This window comes from Grus americana, chromosome 8, assembly GCF_028858705.1.
Source record: "Grus americana isolate bGruAme1 chromosome 8, bGruAme1.mat, whole genome shotgun sequence".
NCBI classification, from domain to species: Eukaryota; Metazoa; Chordata; class Aves; order Gruiformes; family Gruidae; genus Grus; species Grus americana.
This window is the reverse complement of record NC_072859.1, coordinates 3,361,443-3,381,110: the sequence shown is the minus strand read 5'-3', so window position 1 is coordinate 3,381,110 and position 19,668 is coordinate 3,361,443. Positions and strand designations below refer to the sequence as shown.

General features: G+C 37.0%; 1 protein-coding gene across 3 annotated transcripts in view; it reads right to left on the bottom strand.

The window, feature by feature from the left end:
• TPR (translocated promoter region, nuclear basket protein) overlaps positions 1–19,668 on the bottom strand; it is a 42,552-nt gene that overhangs the window by 18,585 nt on the left and 4,299 nt on the right. For all 3 annotated transcript variants that reach the window (XM_054834122.1, XM_054834123.1, XM_054834124.1), the window contains exons 5-32: positions 19,415–19,518; positions 18,574–18,738; positions 17,752–17,844; positions 17,549–17,629; positions 15,470–15,557; positions 14,779–14,919; positions 13,704–13,795; positions 12,659–12,856; positions 12,025–12,132; positions 11,259–11,485; positions 10,230–10,393; positions 9,684–9,823; positions 9,450–9,598; positions 8,984–9,146; positions 8,660–8,794; positions 7,742–7,882; positions 7,404–7,572; positions 6,746–6,912; positions 5,828–5,980; positions 5,007–5,123; positions 4,050–4,253; positions 3,782–3,966; positions 3,185–3,332; positions 2,646–2,783; positions 1,807–1,938; positions 1,418–1,548; positions 838–1,048; positions 324–470 (exon numbers count right to left, since the gene is read on the bottom strand). In XM_054834122.1, coding sequence (XP_054690097.1) covers positions 324–470; positions 838–1,048; positions 1,418–1,548; positions 1,807–1,938; positions 2,646–2,783; positions 3,185–3,332; positions 3,782–3,966; positions 4,050–4,253; positions 5,007–5,123; positions 5,828–5,980; positions 6,746–6,912; positions 7,404–7,572; positions 7,742–7,882; positions 8,660–8,794; positions 8,984–9,146; positions 9,450–9,598; positions 9,684–9,823; positions 10,230–10,393; positions 11,259–11,485; positions 12,025–12,132; positions 12,659–12,856; positions 13,704–13,795; positions 14,779–14,919; positions 15,470–15,557; positions 17,549–17,629; positions 17,752–17,844; positions 18,574–18,738; positions 19,415–19,518 — 4,091 coding nt within the window. The remainder of the gene's footprint in view (positions 1–323; positions 471–837; positions 1,049–1,417; positions 1,549–1,806; positions 1,939–2,645; positions 2,784–3,184; positions 3,333–3,781; positions 3,967–4,049; positions 4,254–5,006; positions 5,124–5,827; positions 5,981–6,745; positions 6,913–7,403; positions 7,573–7,741; positions 7,883–8,659; positions 8,795–8,983; positions 9,147–9,449; positions 9,599–9,683; positions 9,824–10,229; positions 10,394–11,258; positions 11,486–12,024; positions 12,133–12,658; positions 12,857–13,703; positions 13,796–14,778; positions 14,920–15,469; positions 15,558–17,548; positions 17,630–17,751; positions 17,845–18,573; positions 18,739–19,414; positions 19,519–19,668) is intronic.

Sequence of the window (19,668 nt, the reverse complement as noted above, 5' to 3'; positions counted from 1 at the left end):
AAAGGGGGGGAGAGAGAGAGAGAGTTGGCCATAACCAGCTACTTTGGCAAATATATAGCCTAACTAGCTCCAAGAACCTAGTATTAGCTGGCCACTGTATTAAGGTTAAAAAGCTTCTCATCAACCATAGACGAGTCCAGTCCTCTCTGAATGTAACCGCTGAATAGCATTCTCCTTCCCACTCATTTATTCCAAGAAACAGTGGATGTGTGCACACACAGAGAAAGACACCCTCACGTTCTTCACAGTCACGTATTTAAGATTGCGGTAGAGTACAGCACTCAAATTGTTCACTGTTCCTACCTTGTTCACTCTGTTCTTACCTTTTGTAAACTTTCAACCTGAGTCTCCAAAGCCTTTGTTTTCACTTCAGCTTGACTGAGAGTATCTTTCAGCTCTTGTACTTCCTGGACAGAAACTTGTTCTTCTTGTTGTTCTACAAAAGACTGAGTTGATGCTTCGGCAACCATCTGAAATATGCCAAGCGGTATCAGGCTAAAGGGTATTTTCTGATTAACATGTCATTACTTTCACAAGTTGCTTCTGCGTGCAAAGTGATCATTTAAAAAGTTCTAGGCAAACCCCAGGAATTCTAATGAACTCTGAAGTTCTGTAAGAATGCTGTGAAGTGTGAAGTGATATGCAGCTCATGCCTTCTGGCAGTTAGAGCTGACAGCAGAATAAACAATGCAATTTTCTCCTTTTCTCTTCACAGGTAAGTACTCATATAGTATATTCGGGGAACATGACGATCATTACCTAGATCATACATGACTCCAGATAAAGCCATACACCTTTTATAGCATTTCTTTGCAAACAAAGAAAAAGCTTATCTACCTTATCATGCTGTGCTTTCAGCTCCTCATATTGAGTCTTGTACCTGCGCCCAATTTTCTTGACCTGCGTTATGGTTTTCACTTTTTCTTGTATGTCAGCCACTTTAGCATCTAGTTCTTTCTGCAAAGTATCCTTTTCTGTTCTTATTTTAGTTACTTCATCCTTCAGGCTCTGAACAAGATTCTGGCTTGTAGTCAAGGATGCATTTGTTCTAAATAACAAGAGATTGGAGGAAGATGCACATGAGATGTTTGAAACAGTTAATACATTTCAATATTGCTCATTTATGTAAAATCACAGGCATTATCTGTAGTAAATTATGTTTTCTAGGATTTTGCAATACAAATGGGTGTTTGTAGAATATAAATTATTCTACAATATGTTAATTTAGAATAAGTTCAGCTAAAAGACAGCTTCCAAAACAATTCTCACTTCATTTTACCTGTGTATTATCAAGCTACAGTAAGAATACCAAAGGTTCCATAGTTGCATGGAGACAGTTAAGAAATTACACTGTCAGATACAGCTTTAAAATACTCTGCTTCACACAAAACTTTTTACTAATTGACTTATACCGCACCTGGCTATTTCTGCTTTAAGCCTGCCTGTTTCTTCATTCATTTGTTGTATACGCTTGGTATTTGCCTCCTTCTCTGAAAGCAGCTTCCGATACTCTTCGAGATCGGTGTCCTTCTGTTGACTCAATAAATGCTGAAAGATTGAGAAAATAAGTCTGCATTTTCGTAAAATGATTATACAGTTATATCCAGAAAATCTCTTTGAATTAGAGCTACTGCTTTTGCATTTTGATTTAGAATGCCTATGAATTAGAACAGCCCATTCTGAAGCTGCATAAACAATGCTTTATAGTTCAAATACATTTCTTTTGCTGTCATTTTTAAAAAAATTTAGAACTTTTTTTAGGTCTTTCCCCCCCCAACATCTTCTTTGAAAACACGCATTCCCCACCTGAGTCCGGGCTTTCCAGCGTTTAACATCTTCTTCCAACAGCTTCTTCTCTGCCTGCAACATTCCACTTTTCTCACTCAGTTCAGCATTAGACTCTTGCAGAGGTAGAATGTCTGCCTCAAGCTTGCGTACCTGAAAAAAACACAACTGGGGATCAAACTCTCTGGATCTTATGAAACTGAAGGGGATGGAATATGGTAGGCCTTGAACAATGATGGTAAGAGGGACAGAGAGCAAAACCAGCACCCTCAAGAAGTCATGATACAGCTGCTTTCTCAGCTCTCTGCCTTCCAGTGGCCAGCTGGGGGCAAGGAGAAGGACAAGGAGCAAGAGCTGGGGATGAGACCACAGAGAGAGACAAAAAAAAAAAAAGAATACAGACACGACTTCACAATCTTAGATTCTTTGTACATTGGTACAGGAAACAGATTATTAATTACAGGTTAGAAGTCAAGCAACAATGCACTGGATTCCATTAACTGGCATGCAAAGATGGAAAGAAGCATGTATCTCCCTCTTAAAATCTTAATAAAGCTGTGGTTGGCTTTATTTGTATGCCTGCGCCATTGTTCATTTATCTGCTAATAATACCCTTGTTACTGGTATACCTCTAGCCAAATGCGGATTTTCAGTCTCATTTAAATGAAACTAAACTTTGCAATAGTCTAGGCAGACCAATGTCTTTTAAAATTCTAAAGGGAAAGACTCCTCGTTTGTGTATGATGTAAAGGAATAATCACAATCTAAATCATATATTTATTGTAATTAGCAATGGCATATCCAGACGCTAACTCATCAGCTGGAACATCTGAAAAATTTACATGAATCTCAGTACTAACCTTGGCTTGAATTTGTTGCAGCTCTTGTTCTAGCCTCTCCTTCTCTTCTCTTAGCATCTTGTTGGTTTCTATCAGTACGTTCATGGTCTCAGTTTTTTTCATTAATTCTTCATGCTGTGCAATGGTTTTTGCTGTTACCTTTTGAAAAAATTTAACTCAGTCATTTGTTTTGCTTGCACGTGCATATATATTTACCTGGATCTGGCATAACAAATCTTGGAAAGCTATCATGGCATTCATTATGTCACGTGTACACTCAGAAGAAGTAAATATCACTTAAGAAATGGGAGATGGGGGTGGGGGGGTGGGGAAAGACATACTATCTTTGTTTTCCCGGTTTATGGGATTCTGGAATTGCCATGCTGCTTCATGGGACTCAGAACAAGATCTTTCATTTGGCTATACAGCAACCTCAGATTAAAAGCTCCCAAGTCTTCCAAAACTTCATTTTTGGGCACAGGCAGCAAAGACAAAGAGTAGAACACAGAGAACAGCCCTCTCTCCTTATTGAAATGATAAGCAATGATATCCAACCATACCTGCACCTTCTCTCTCTCAGCATTGAGACTGTCCTGCAGTTCCTGGAGTTCCCTTTCCAGGTGCTCCACTCTCTGACGGTAACGCAAACTCTCCACCTGGGCCACCTCAAATCTAGTTTCTGCAATCTCCTTTTCTCGACGTATAAATCTGCAATAGGAAAATGAACAACACACCATGTCAATGAAAAAGCAAGATTTTAAGTGGAAGCATCTTGTTTCTGAAGGTCTACTCAGTACAGAGATTGGTTCAGAAAGATCAAAAAGAAAATCCTAGACAAAAATCCTTGAAAATCTACATAACCCCCTAAAAACCACAATGAGGAGAAAAAAAAAAAAAATCGCCTCTACGAAACTTTCTGCTAAACGCATTTGCTAAAACCTGATTTAGCTTCCTGTTGTAATTGACTTATAGTTTTTTTCCTAGGAGTAGAAAGAAATCTCCTCTATTAGTTACTGATGTAGAACCACCACCTCCTATCTAGCAAAAAAGCACTTAGATTTTATACATTATCCTTCAAATACAACATAATACAGAACTATTTAATTTGGCAACTGAATTTATAACCACCGAGAGAAGGAGCCTAAAGCTAAATTTACCTAAGAATTTCTAAGATTTGTTCCTGGGATTTGCCTTCCTCATTGAGAGAAACGTTCACTGCAGTTGGCATGGCTTCCTTCATCGAAGTCACCATCTTATCACTCAGACTTTCCAGCTGTTCATGTAATAATCGATTTTGTTTTTCCAAGTCTTCACAGCGGGATGCAAGTTTGGAAGCTTCATCCTACAACAAAATCATTCAATGACTGAATTCTGTGAAGGCTGGTAACTGAAAAAACCCCACTGAAACCATAAAAACAATCATACCTTGATCATTCTCTCTCTCTCTTCCCAGGAGGCTCTGCACTCCAACAATTCAGACTCAGCTTTCCGAGCAGCTTCCTCTAGCTGCTGCCTTACTGCTGTATTCTTGGCAACTTGTTCTTTAATAGCCTGTAATGCTTCAACATCGGCAGCATGGAGCATTAATTCCCTTTCATATTTATTTTGAGCTTCAGAAGCCATCTTTGCCTGCAGGAAAAAAAAACAAACCCAAAACCAAAAAGATTGTTACCTTAAACGTTACATCTTTGGTATGTACAATCATTCTAAATAATTTTCTTTGAGTAGCTAGAAGGAGGATGCACTCTTTACAGTTACTCTACAATCAAATCTCTTGCTGTAGATGCTGCACGGATAACGGGCAGGTCTTGGTCTAAGAACATCCAATGGTTACTTCTACATGTGAAAGGGCAAAGATACTTGCTGCATGAGGTTAAAAAAGCTAAGGGCAGACTATGGTCATAGTAGTAGCTGAAAAAATTGGAAATGCCTGTCTACTAAATTTTGGGTTGGATTAAACAACAGCCAAAAGCTTTTCTACACCCTTTACACCAGTCAGTGTTGCTGGAATTATCACCTGCAGAAAAGTAGATTCCCTTTAAATAACAGGTGGTAAAAAGACAATCTTATCAGGTGCTGCTAAATCAATTCCTCTGATCAATTTTTTTTTTTTTTTTTTTTTTTTACATAAAGAAACAGACCTTTATATTCAGTCAGTTTAATTGATATTACCACAATGTTTGATCAGGTAAAAGAATGAAGCAGTACATAAGCAGCTATTCACAAAATGGACAAAGTGCTCTTACAGCCCTTTTCTTGCCTCCAGAAATCTCTGATCAGCAGAGACCTTTAAAAAGCATTTTGAGTTCAACTGAAAAATAATGTAAAACTAACATTAAGTTTACTACCTCTGGCTAAAATAGGCAAATACTACAAACATACTTGCTCCTGGCAGTCACGTCTGGCTTGCTGTTCATTATTCAGAGCTGTGCTGGCTCTCTGAAGAGCTTCCTGAACTTCTGATTGCACGGTTGACAGACTCTTCTTTAGTTCTGATAGCTATAGAGATGGGGAGGGAGGGAACAACAAAAAAACCAAGAACAAAACCAAGACTGAATGGCAAATCACAGAGTACTGAACACAGCAAGGCTCTGAATGCAGACATCATGAATAATGTAGAAGCAAAGGTGGTAATTTTATTGTATTTTTTAAAAAAATACTCATTTTAATCTAAAGAGAAATTATTCCAAGATTTTGACTTATTAATACACAGAGTTCTTCCTGGTAAAAACGTATTACTGTTCTTTCAGAGCCAGGCCTGCAGTAATTCTAGTTGCAGTCATCTGGTTTCTTTCAACCTCATTAAGAGCCCAAATATAAACCAGACAAATAAGAGCATAGACCACTCTGGTTTTAAAATACACACATACTACAAATTTGGTTTCGGCTCATGTTCCAAAAAGGGTTTTCCAAAAAACCTTTCTCAAAGGCTTTTACTCTTGTTTTTCTGCAAACAGCGCCCAAAGTTCAGGAAGATAGGGATGGCTTTAAATACACAGTCACCCTAACAAAGTGCCAGAGTTAATGTACTACTCATGTTTGGAAACCTCTCAAATTTAGTTAGCTTTTTGTACATGCTAAAAGACTTAGTTTTGGACACTACTACACTGTGAAAACAAACTGAAGTTGAGGGAATTCTATAAAAGCACATTCTTGTGGACTCTCTGCAAGGGAGTTTAAGGGAGGGGGCATTCAGCACATACCTGTTGTTCCATACTCTCCACAGCCTTACGTTTCTCCTCTTGCAGTTCTTGCTTTTCTTTCTCTGACTCCATCAGCTTCTTTTCCAGCTGTGCTTGATACTCTGAAGATTCCTTCAGCCGAGCTTCAACTGTTGCACGAACTTCCTCTGTCACCTTCATTAAAATCCATCATAAAAGATCAATTTTTTTTCCCTTTAAATATGGTATTCTGATGCGAAACCAGTATTTTATTAACAATTTAGAGCCAGAATAGATATTCTGAGCACCTCATTTAGAACACTGAAAATGTGGTAAATCACAAATAGCACTGATGTTTAAATTTTTTTTTAATTTCCCTTCAAAGCTGCAATACCTTGTGAAGTCCATCTAAGAACAGTTTTAGGTGACTGCACTCAAGATTGCAGCAGCCAGCATATCTTTTTATCATGCAGTGAAGTCTGCAATACTGTTAAAGCACACCAAGCCACAACGAAGTTTTTACAGTAAGAGAACCACACAGAGTGTTCTCTTGCATCACTGAAGACCTTACTGATACAGAAGGTGTGAATTCAACTGCTTCTGATTAAGAGCTAATTAATATTTTTAATCATTGATCACAGGGTTATAAGGAAGTTTTTTTTAAATCAATTCCCCTCTTTCAAAGGAAGACATAGGCAGAGTACAGCTTTGAGTCAAATTTACCATTCGACATTTTAAAAATACGCTGCAAAAAGGTTTAATATTTCCATGATTAAGTGTTTTTAATAAAATTTGTTTAAAGTATGGTCTCACTACATTATATTCTAATGCCTTCTAAACCAACTTCAGGTTTTTTTGTAACTCCTCCCATAATCCTACAGACTGGACTGTAGCACAAAAAACCCCCAACATCTTTAATTTTGTTTGTTTTTGCTCTAATAAACAATGGTGACTACTTACTTGTTTTTCCTTATTAAGGGATTCCTCTAGACTAAGAACCATGGCCCTGTACTGTTCCACATTACTAGAACTAGTCTTGAGTCTCTCTCTCAGGTCATTAACTTGCTCGTCAGCTTGTCTTAGTCGACTTACAAGATCATCCACGTCTTCATTTGTACTAGGCTGACCTACAATATTAAAACCACATTCATTAACCAATGAAGCTTAACTCATTTTTTAAATCACTGTTCTGTTGAAAACTGAAGTCTTTTTAGGATAACAAAATGGAAAAAACAATCACTCTCACAAAGCTTCCCTAAATGAAATTGTCAGCCCTAACCCAAATAGCAGCTTACAATAAACATTGTTGATTCAGACAAAAAAAATAGGCTATTTAAAAAAAAATAACAGACTTAAGTTCTTTTGAATAAAAATAAAAGGGATCCTTTATTAACTTCTGCTTTATTTTTCCCCTTTGTCAAAGACTGCTTGGACATTAAATTTACTTTAACAAATCATCCTGGTTATCATTTGTTTGAATGTGATTGTAATAATGAAGAGGTTTATTATTTAGTGTACTGTCCTCCTAATTCTAAGTTATTATGAATTATCAATCTTATCACTCTGTTGGCAGCAACGTTTAACATAAAGAGAAATTCAATGTAGAAAAACATCTTACCTTTCCCTAGAGCCCTCTGTGATGACTGAGATGCTAGCTGAGCCTCCGTATTGTTAAGCTGCTGTTTCAACATCACAGTTTCTTTCTGGGCGTTCTTTAAAAGTTCCTTTGTGTTAATGTGACGGTTTGTCTCAGTTTCGAGTTGCCTCTTAAGATCCAGGATATGAACCTGAAAACACAAGGTTCTTCAACTTGTAATTATTCACAAACAGCATTAAGACCAAACACGGTTATAAATTCCACATATGAAAACCAATGCACTGTGAGCTGGCAGAAGCCGTGCAACTGTGGCTTTGCTTTCACTAAAACCAGTTTAGCATATTTATAATTATACTCACCTCTTGATTTTTGGTAAGGGAATGTCTTTGTTCCACCTCATTTTCTAGTTTCTTCTTCAGCTGAGATATCTCACGCTCTAGCTTTTCGATCTGATTATTGAGTCTTTGCTTTGTTTCTGTCTCAGACCTCTCCAGTATTCCCTGATAAAAGAGCATAATGCATGATGCTTACAATACACTTCAATAGTTTTCTTCTGAATTACACCAGCACTTCATACAAAGTTGTCACAACACTTCTCCCATCCACAAAATAATTACTGCAGGGAACAAGCAGTAATAGGTAGGTACAGAAAATGATGAAAAAAGAAGTAGCACTTCCAATGTATGACTTAGTTTTGAAAGATTTTTTTAATAATATCACTACAATAAGTATTATTAGAAGAAAATCTTCTAATTCCAGGGATTAAAACCCCCCCAAAAGACCTACTACAGAAACAGAATTCAGTCACATGACAAAATGTGCGACCTTAAATATTTATACTCTAAGAATCAATATACCTTATTATAGAAGATATAGAAGATATAAAAGTAAGTACACCTTAAAACAACAGGAAAATAAAGTACCAAAGCAGGCACTGGTAAATTTTGCTATCATAAAAATTAACATATAGATTTTTTCCTTTCACTTTGTCTCATGTGTTTTGTTTCCATTTTATTGTGAAAATCCTTCTCATCAACTCAAAATTCTCAGGATCTTGCCCAGGTAAACAACAGAGCATCATAATTCAGGACAGGAATAACATACTTGCTTAAACAACTTCCTTGAGTATTTTATGTTCAATATCATTTTGTAATAGGGAAAAAAAAAAAATCCACTTTAAGACCCAATCCCATGACTGCTGAAGTTGATTTCGATGGGTATTTATTGAAAACTCTGAAAGACAGACCAGCAGTGGACATAAGAATAATAACACATACCTGAATAGTTCGCAAATTAGTAAGCAGCAAGTTCTGTCCTCTTTGTTCAACTAATAAAGACTCACGTTGCTGAGTCAAACGCACATCTGACATCTTCAGGATATCTTTCTCTTTTTTTAAGTTTTCTGCTCTCACCTTTAAGACAGCAAATAATAGCAAGAACTCTGTTATCAATCCCAAATCTGCCCATTAATTTTAGTTTGGACAATATTATTTTTAATGATCAGTTAATTCTATTTTTAAAAAAGCTTTCAAGATAATCATGAGAAAACCCCTCGTGCTATACCTGGAGTATCTGTGAATACAATACACTGTATTACTAACCTCTGCCACTGCCAGTTTTTCATTAGCTCCCCTGAGGTCTTGAGTCATTGTGTTAATTATCTGCTCTTGCTTCTGAGTTGTTGCTGTGAGTTTCTGGGTTCTTTCATGCAGAGATGTTATTTCTCGACGATAGCCTTCAACGTTATCCTGTAGCATTTCATAACTTCACGTGGAACAACAAAGCAAAGTATATGTTTGCCACAGTAAATTGTTTAATTGCAAGAGGTATATGTACACAGCTATATGTTTCATGTTCCTGTGCGCCAGTTCTCACACATGTGGCTCACTCAACTAGAAGGTATATTCTTGATCTCACCTTCGCTACTTCCTCTGTGTTCTTTAACAGAATAGACAATGTTAATGTTGAATTGACAACTCTTCTGGAGCAAACAATATCAAGCAGTCAACGTGATACCACTGACAGAGAACACATACATAAGGCAACAGAATTAAATAGCTGATTTACCGTTTGGAGGCGAACTCCAGCTGTGTGGATATCTTTGCATTTTGTGACCTCAAGTCTGTGACCTGCTCCTGAAGCTTTTCATTTTGTTCGTTCAGCAGCTTGTCATTCTCTGCCTTTTCTTTTTTATAGTTCTCAAAAACTTCCTGTAACTACAGCAAAGAACAGACATTCAAGCGCTTACAAAAGTAAAAAGAAATAGTGATGGCTTTCTACAGTGTTTATTGAAAAATATACCTGCTTAAGTGCAGCCTTAGCCTCCACAGTCTCCACTGACTCAGTCATTGACACCGGAGCAGGAGTTGACATGGCTTGAGGTAAACTTGGGCGCTTTGGAGTAGATGTAAGAGAAATCTCCTCTGGTAATATACCTGAAGCTTTAAAAAAGATAAAGGGAATTTTAAAGGCAACAACTGAATGACTGCTTGCCAAAGCAGAAGATCATCTAACCATACTGAAATAGGGCCAAGAACAATACTGTATTGCTAGGAAAGTCTTGGGCTCTCCTGAGCAAGTGAATGATTGTCCATTCTTTATGCCCACAGTTTGCTACTAGAACACATGTAGTCACCCCTACACAGCAGTCATTATGTAGCAAGCTACTACACAGTGAAAGTGGGATCACGTGTCTAAATCCAAATTCACAGGTTTTCCAGTGAGTAAGGGTAAAAGTTGAATATCAGAGCAACAGAAGTTACTGGTATCATTACAGCACTGTTACTTAAAGCTCCTAACAAACAACAATTTCATTATTTTTCAATGGCACAGAAATATGAAGCTCACCTTGCAAAGGAATGATTGCTCCTGTGGTCTGTGCCAACAATATGCGGAACATATCACGCTGACGAACTATAGACTCCACGAGCTGCAGCTGATGATGACGCGATTCACGCAGTTTTTCTAGCTCATTGAGAGCTTCCTCAAGCTGACTCTGAAGCTCAGAAATTCTGAAACCAACAGCAGCTGTTTTCAGTAACACACACAGCGAGGCATACCAAGGTGACACAACCCTTACATTTTGTCACAAGTCTTTTAGTATACGTTTATTGCATCTTTGACAGTTAAGCAACACTGAGATTTTTGAGCAAACTTACAGGAAAATACGTCTTTGGGCTTGCCATTTTGTAAAGACAAAGAAAGTAGGCCTCTTCCATGAAAAGGCAGGAGAGAGGTAATTCTATTCGTGTGAATAACTTCAAACAAAAGACAGTAGCACGAACAGAGAATCAGACTAAGAACTTTTAATATGGAATTACATTATCTGCGGGCTTTACAGCTAGTGAATTAGATATGCACATATTCAATGTTTTGTTCAGCTAATGAGAATGAAAACTTAATCTTTCTTTTTCAAAACACAGGTCTGTTGTGTGAAATCACATTCACTAGAAGACTGACAATTACTTTTTACTGAATGTCACAAGTTTGAAAAAATTTTCACAGAAATCTATTCTGATTAGAAAAGGCTAACATTTCAGTGTGTGCTCTGATACCTCTGGGCAACTCTGGATTGAGGAAGTTTGTTTAGGAAGAATTTTTTGGAAGATATTATTTACATTAGCTGAGTAAAAAAATGATGAAAAGAAATTACAAGATATATAGCTATAAAGCCATTTTAATCTAAAACCTGAAGACAATGTTGCTTACTAACAATTTGCCTTTATGAATTACATAGCTGCTCATGAGTGTATGTGCACTTATGTATCCATATGCGCACAATTACTAGCAATCAGAAGCTAAAAACTGAAGAGTGTTTGAATAAATCACTGTTGCTACTTAGTACAAACAGTTTACTAAGAAGAACAAGTAACTTACTTAGATGATGTCGTTTCTTGCTCCTCTTTTTCTCTAGCCTCTCCCAGCTCCCGAAGAGCCACCAAGAGACGCTGATTCTGCTGCTGAAGTTCTTCAATATTTCTGTAAGAGACTAGATGTTGAGATATCACTTCAGAAGAGCTACTGATGTCAGCAGAGCTCACTTCTTCATCACGAATCACGTGATTGCCTCTAGCTTCTTCAAGTTCCATTAAAAGCACATGAATCTGAAAGAGAACATTCTAATGTAAGACTTGCAAACACTCAACAGTTCGCTCTGAAAAACAATACATTAGAAATAAAGTACTTGGAAATTAAGTAAAGTTTTTCCTACAACATACATACTACTACAATCAATAGATCCTTGTAAGATAATTACATTATAGAAAAAACAGTGTGACAAAAAGGAAACCACATCAAAATCAGACATAGATATTCTGTGTTGAGTTCTGCAAATGGATCACAGGACATTCCAATCAAATGAACACAGAAGTTACATATCTGAGTTTTCCATGTCAGATGTTTAACAGTACTATCCCAAAGCGCATTACTCCTACCCAGCTAAACTTATTCTAATTTTGTAAGCAGAAACGTAAATATCACATTGTCCTAAGGAGAAGCTTTTAACATCACTAAGGCTCTTATGACAGCCAAAATCTACATGGCTGTGGCTGAACACAACTTCCAAGTACACTTCAGAAATACAGCTCCATATTAATAAATAAATTGCAAATAGTACACTTAACCATAGCAACATTTGTTCTACCTGCTGTGCAAGGTCTTTTACTTGTATTTCCAGCCTCTGGTTTTCTCTTGCAAGCAGAGAGGCATGCTTATTGGCTTTATCAGTATCCTCCTGCAATCGTTGGATTTCCTGCAAGCATACAAACATTAAGAAACACATAGCAATTAAACTCAGACATGTTGCTTTCCAGAGACAGCAATTTAGAGTGACAGGCCTTGTGAATCAAACTGTGCTTTATTTCTTTAAAGTTACACTCCAAAGGTTAAACTCCATATATTTAGGAATCAAAAACCACACTGTTTCATGCTGTATTAGTGTATGTATTAAAATCAATGGAAAGTGGGCACCGAAGTCCAATTTTATTTCTTTGGACAAACACTAATCTTTGTTTATAAAGAATCTGACACTCTCAGAAAATCAGAGATTGTAAGGCACCACATTTAAGCCTTCCCTATTAAAAAACCTCTGAAAAATATTGTTTCTGTAAAATACTGTGTATAGTCCAATAATTTACAAGCTAAAGTTCAAGAGATATTTTCCCACAATAAAAGCTAAAAGATCCATTTTATACATTTACTAACAGTCATTAGGATTAAGGAATGAAAAAAATCCATTTATTTCCATAATTTTACATATTCTTTTATTTTATACTGACCTTCATAGCTTGTTCAAGCTTTGCAGACAGACTAGCAACAGCTTTTTGGGAACGCTCAAATTCTTCACGTTGTCGTTTTAAGATTGGTGCTTTGGCTTCTACTTCCTGCACTATTTCATCCAAATATTTATTGATTCTCTTATTCTCCAGCTTTTCCAAAAGCAACTGATCCTGAGTTTCTACATACGCATTGTACAGCTGCAACAAAAGATTTTTTGGGGTTTGGTGGTTGTTTTTTTTTTTTTTTAAATACTTCTGTCCAGATAACTACATAATTCATATCTTAGGACAGTATAATTTTATACAACTGTAATTAATTCAGAGAAACAAGTTGGACTTTTTAAATAAATGTGGATTTAGGACTCATACCATGGCAAAGCAGTTATCCCTATTGATTTAAAATTGGCAAATTTTTATAGTGCAACTGTACGCAATAAAAAAATTCAATGTAAAATGGACAAATGTTAAGCAAGTTTCAGACAACTGAAATATCAGAACTAGTACCACAAAAGAAAGCAGCAAGCATAGAAGAAAGTAATTTAATGGCTGAACAGAATCACCAATAACAAACAAAATAAAAATAATAATTGCAAGAATAGAGGTGTAAAAAACCCCCACCTAGAATATGTACAACCTATCATTATGTTAATTTTTTCTGCACGTATAAGCCAAATGAGCAGCAGTACAGATTAAAAGTTTATGTAAATAAGCAAAAGAAAGCAAAAAGAAAAGCTCCTGCCAAAAATGCATGCAGAAAGAAAGTTTATGTGCACAAAAAACCCCCACAAACCACTATATTTCAGAAAAAGAACCAAAAGACTCTACAAATATTTTCACCCACTAAAGAAAAACTGGAAGGCATGTTGAGAAAAATCCTAATAACTTAGCTAGCAAAGTCTGCCTCAAATACACGACAAAATTTCATTGACTTCAGTCAGGCCTTACACCAAGTCTGAAACAGCGAATGAAGTCTGCCCCCTTGTATTATTACTGTATTTCTGTTGGCATTTCAAGGGCCTTGAAATTGGAGTTTCTTCTTCCTTACCTCAGTTAATTTCATTCCAGGCTTCACTACTTTGGCTACTGCTGCAGCAGTGGGAGACATAGCTGCCAGTTCCTCCTCAGACAGTATGGCTCCTGAAGACACAATCCCACCAATTATGCGTTAAAAACGGCAATAATTCCCATCATAAATATTCTTTATTCATATAAAGAATGTCTGTCTTCACACATCTTTGTACTTTATAAATACTGTATTTTTAATTACCATTTTAAGTCCTTAAAATTACTGGTTTAAGAGCGTTCTGTAATTATATTATACAGATACACATGCAAGTAACTGGTTTTATATACAATATTCCATGTCATATGTTATCAAGGTCTCTGACAAGTTTAATTTGAAATGCTGGAAAGCTTTTGCTACTAGACTCTTAAAATTTAGGTCATTTCTGAACATAAGCAATTGAAATAGCTGGAGCAAAGCTTATCATCGGATTTCTTAGCAAACTGCAGGAGGTTTACAGTGGCAAAGCGCTTGTTTACTTGCATTAAATTAACACAGGGAGATAGCAAATAGACCTCATGCCTCTATTCCACCTGCTCTGCTCTCTCTTTCCTTTAGAAATTACTTCTATGTAGGAAACAAACTATTGTTTTTGACGAAAAAGGTAGAACTAGAACAGTGAATACTGAGCAAGATTTAATGTTAAATAGAAATTTAAAGACAGGTTTGTTTTCTGTTGCTTTTTTTTTAAAAAGAGGAAAATAAGACAGTTTATCATCCTCAGTCTCCTCTCCCCTCTCCACACAACCATTAAAAGCATGACGATTCAGCCTCAAGGAAGTGTTTCCTCTCTCTTTTCTTTGAAAGGTAAGTCACATTAACAGAAGAACTTCAAAAACCATTTCTACAGAAATGCATTTTCTGGTGGGGGAAAAAAAGGATATATTTTCATATACATACACACATGAAAAGTCTTCCAAAATTCACGATTAGAAATTACTAAAGATGAATTGAGATGAATGCGCTTACTTCCTATAGAAATTCGGCATAGTATTTTCATGCAAGACGATAGAAAGCCAGAGGCTTTACATATTTTAGTTGCCAGTGCTATCCCTACCTTTGCGCTTTGTAGCGGACAGTAAATCATTAGCATTCTCCAGCTCCTTTTCCAGTTTACTGATTTTCTCTTTGAGTTCTTTTTCCATTACAGCTTTTGACTCTTCCACCTCAGTCAAATGCTCCTGGGTTGCTTTATTAGCTAAAATTAAATCAGACAAGCAGTTTGCTGTGTTGCAGTTGGTTTTATTTTTTTCTTTTAAAAAAGATAAAAATTTGCATATGTACCTTAAATTTTACTTTAACTTTGTATGATCTGCAGAAGCTCATGCGGAGAAGAAAACTCAGTAGCATGACAGAAGCATGAACTGCTGCCTGTCACCCTTGCTTAGAAGAGGGCTAAAATATGAACAGTCTTTCTATCAGTGAAAAGGAATCTAAACCGAGAAACCATAATGGAAGACGTAGCTTGCAAAATTAGATCCTCTGATCAAAATCCAAAGTAAAATTCCAGGTATATTCGAAAATAGTTCTCCCCCCCCACCTCCAAGTACATTCAACTAGTCAGGTAAAATTTTTGTTAGAAAGTGACTGACGTTTCCACCATCCCACAAGTCTAATGAAGTTGCTTTCATAACCACTCAATATCTGTTTTTCATAACAGCTCCATATCCATTTTTCAACGCATCAAGGCAGTTACAAAAGAGTTAAAACTGCTCGGTTCCATTTGTTGTTTCTCACTGACAGCTTACCTTCACCTGCTTCCTTCAGGAGCTTGTGCAGCTCTTCTACTGCTCCCGTCAGTTCATTGCTCTTTGCCTCCGAGTCATCAGCAGCACTCTAAACAAAGGCATTTTATTTAACCTTTTAGTACATAGTGACTATATTTTTTATAAGAAAGCTCAAACTGACCAAAAATTATGAACACGCAGTTTTTGAGTAAAACGCCAGAAGATTCACCTGAACTGGATAATTCTCTTTCCAGTCAGATTAAGTCTCACATTGATGCAAGCTGCCCATCTGAGAGTAAGATGTGTCAGACGTGGATTTGATATGACATACCCAAAAGAAATGTGTGCACTTTAGCTGCTTTATAGCTGGTGCTGGCTTTGGTCCTTCTCCTCACTAAAGAAAATCTGGAAATACTTTGAGTACTCAATTTTGATCGTTCTGAAATATTTGGTATTTTTAGGGAATCTTATATAAACAATTTACGTTTCTTTCCTTCCAGTCAGACATCTCACAAGGGCAAGACTGTACAATACTTTAGCAATTCTGCAAGCCCATTAGAGATAACTCAAATAAAGTCGATTCAACTTTTGCTAATCAGCGAACTCTCTGAGTGCCCTCCCATGGGCGCCTGTTCTATCTCAATGCTTTTAATATCAGGTCAAGCAAATGTGTCAGAAGTTACAAGTACATAGCAAACCCTATGTTAAGCAGAAGAAAAACCTTTAAGCCCCTTCGAATCAATGATTTTATTACAAAAGCATGAATGAATAGGAGTAAAAAACCCCAAACAACCAAACCAAAACCAAATTAAAAGGTAAATAGAATTGCATTACACTCCAGAAAAGTTAGTTATTGACTTGCTGTTTGATGAAAGGACATCAGTTTACATCTAATCAGACAAAGTATTAATGTACAATTCAGAATTAAGCAGGGTACAACATTTATGTGTGTATCTATGCAAGAAAACTCAGGAAACAATTAATTAACCTGTGAATCCAATATGTGTAAACTAAAGAGCAATCAGTTGTCCTCTTTAGCTGGCTTTGTCTTAGTCAATATGCTACAGGATATTTTTCACTTTTTGAAACAAAGTGACAAAACAAACAAAAATTACTTGTTTAGATGGTGCTTATTTACACAATACATGACATTCAGCTGTGTCTTAATCACAGAATCCCACACTGGTTTGGGTGGGAAGGGACCTCAAAGCCCATCCAGTCCCACCCCCTGCCATGGGCAGGGACACCCTCCACCAGCCCAGGTTGCCCAAAGCCCCATCCAACCTGGCCTTGAACACTGCCAGGGAGCCAGGGGCAGCCACAGCTTCTCTGGGCAACCTGTGCCAGGGCCTCACCACCCTCACAGGGAAGAAGTTCTGCCTCACATCTCATCTCCATCTCCCCTCCTGCAGCTTCAGGCCATTCCCCTTGTCCTGTCACTCCCTGCCCTTGTCACCAGTCCCTCTCCAGCTTTCCTGGAGCCCCTTCAGTGACTGGAAGGTGCTCTAAGGTCTCCTCAAGCCTTCTCTTCTCCAGGCTGAACAACCACAACTCTCTCAGCCTGTCTGCACAGCAGAGGTGCTCCAGCCCTCTGAGCATCTTCATGGCCTCCTCTGGACTCGCTCCAACAGCTCCATGTCCTTCTTGTCCTGAGGACCCCAATACTCAGTACTACTAATCAGATCACTACCACTTGCAGTGTTATTTGAAATGAACTTCCACTAACCAAACTCAGAAAAATTGTTTGCATAGTCACATTTTACATACAAACCTTTACCTCCCAATACAATACCATAAGACATAGCCACACTCAAACGACATGAAGCCTCAAAACAGTGAGCACAAAATTACTATTTTAACCCCTGTTTTGCTTCATCTACAAAATGATCCAAGCAATGTAAGATTTCAAATGCTGCCTAAGACAGCAGCAAAGAAAACAGTATTTTGGATATTTCACAATGTTTTGCAATGGAAGTTAGTCTTCCCCACATCCACACTTTGCGGGGAAAAACCCCCCAAACTGGCCTGCATTACATTTAATGCTAAGATTCAGCCCCAAGTAATACTAATATACGCTTATAACAGAATCAATAAACTCACCTTATACAAATTGGATAATTTTATGTGGGCGTTCAGTTCATTGTGGAATCTTTCCTCCATACTAGCTTGCTGTTCTTTTGCCTAGTAAATTAAAGAAGAGACAGGGTGGGGGAGCATTCCACTATTCCTATTTCACACATTTTAGTTTTTAATTTGTAGAAGTAACCGTAATGCTGTTTCACATATAGTTCAAATTGTCTTACCTCCTTCAGTTTACTCAAAAGGTCTTCCACATGCTTCTGAAGATTTTCATTCGACTGTTTTAAGCTGTTTACCTGTTCCTCCATCCTGGAAACCTGTTCAGAGAATAAATGAGAACAGCATGTATAAATCCGTCTTTCCAGTCCAGTTTATTTTGGAAAATAACCATTTCATTGTTTTTTACTTTAAAAAAAAAAAATCAAAAAGTTCCATAAAGAGCATAAACGGCTACATTTTCTAACAGCCCTTGCTCCCATGCATTCAGCAAAATGAAAAAAATCAGAGTCCCCACATTGCTCCAATTATGCATAACGAAATAAACCCATGAGCCTCAGTGGAGCCAAGTGCCACAAAAACCTGACCAATTGTCACAGTTGTTAAAGAAACTGCCCAGGTACCCAAACAGAAGCTCACCACAGCTGAGTATTTTCAAAAGAGAGCCATTGATTCTGCCATGTATTTTGTTGCAGGGAAACAAAAATATCACCCTACTCGGCAAAGAATGTTAATAAGGGAGAGGGGCAGAGGGATCTGACTTAAGAACTGTATTCCCATACATTTTCATAGTATTATACCATTATACAGCTTTGTCACCCAAAATTTCTAGCTTAGAATAAAATCTTTGACTTTTCTATTCTAGAGAATGGTAACTATATATATTCCTTAAAAATCACAAGTTAAAAGAAAGAACACCTCATTATGAATTGCAAAACATTCTCTTTCTTTTTTACTTGAACACAGTTCTTAAAGTACTTGGTTTTGTTTAACAGAGTTATTCAGGAAGTTTAATTTATAATGGCAAAAGCACTCAGTAATCACAGTACCTCCTCCTTCTTGTTCTCCAGATTACATTTAAGCTCCAAGATTTCATTGCCTTTCTCCCTGGCAGTATGTAGAAGTTCATCTGTTTTGGCTTTCAACTCAGCGTTCAGCCACGTGTTTTGATTCTGTAGTAGTTCTTTTTCTTGCTCCAATCTTTTCTCACGGTACTAAAAAAAAAATTGCATAGTGTAATTGTACTGGTTCCATAGAAAATAAAGCTAATCAAAGCACTATGATCAGAGTAGGAGTAGCAAAAACATACTGTAATTTGGTAAATAGCACCAAATGACAGGCGGTGTTCCTTATTACACTGGTAATACTAACTGACCAGTCTCAAATGACAAGAGCTTCTTGAAACTTGAGTTAGTTTCCTCAAAGTTTACGTTAGCTGGGAACATTAACTAGATTAATATCTAGTTAAAGGAAATAAATTAAGGTATCAAGATTTTCCTCCTTTTTTCGCCTTTCCTCCTCTCTTTCAGCTCTTTACAGAGCTTATTCTGCTCACAGAGAAATGGTGCAGGTTCACAAACCATTTTTTCCTCCTTTCTACCTGCCTTGATGGACCTGGAATCCTTCTTCCTAGTGGGCAGGAGCAGCCACCACTGCCACAAACAAGGCTTGGACGTGCTTGCCCAACTTGATGCCCCCTCACCTTCCATAAATACATGTCTCACTTCCAGTCACAGCCATCAATATTATAATAAAATAATTTGTTATTTATAACAGGAGTACACTTGACCTACTTCCAAAGTCAATAATGACAAAATGATGATTACATCACACGTAAACAACTACTTATTAGAACATTAACACGTACTATGGATATAAAGTACTACTCACCTTCATGGAAACATCTGATGTTTGAAGTTCATCCAACTTTAACTGCAGTTTTACCTTTTCTGTGTTTGCTTCTGTAAGCTTTTCATTTAAGCGTTTTACATCCTCTGGAAGAGGGGAATCGGTGTTAAAAAAAAAAGGTACTTGTGTAACAGTTTTAATTACTCAGCTTAACTAAATTGTAAAGCATGAGAGCAGGCAAGATATGATACAATATACAATTACATACATTATAAGATATTGTATAATGTATGTTT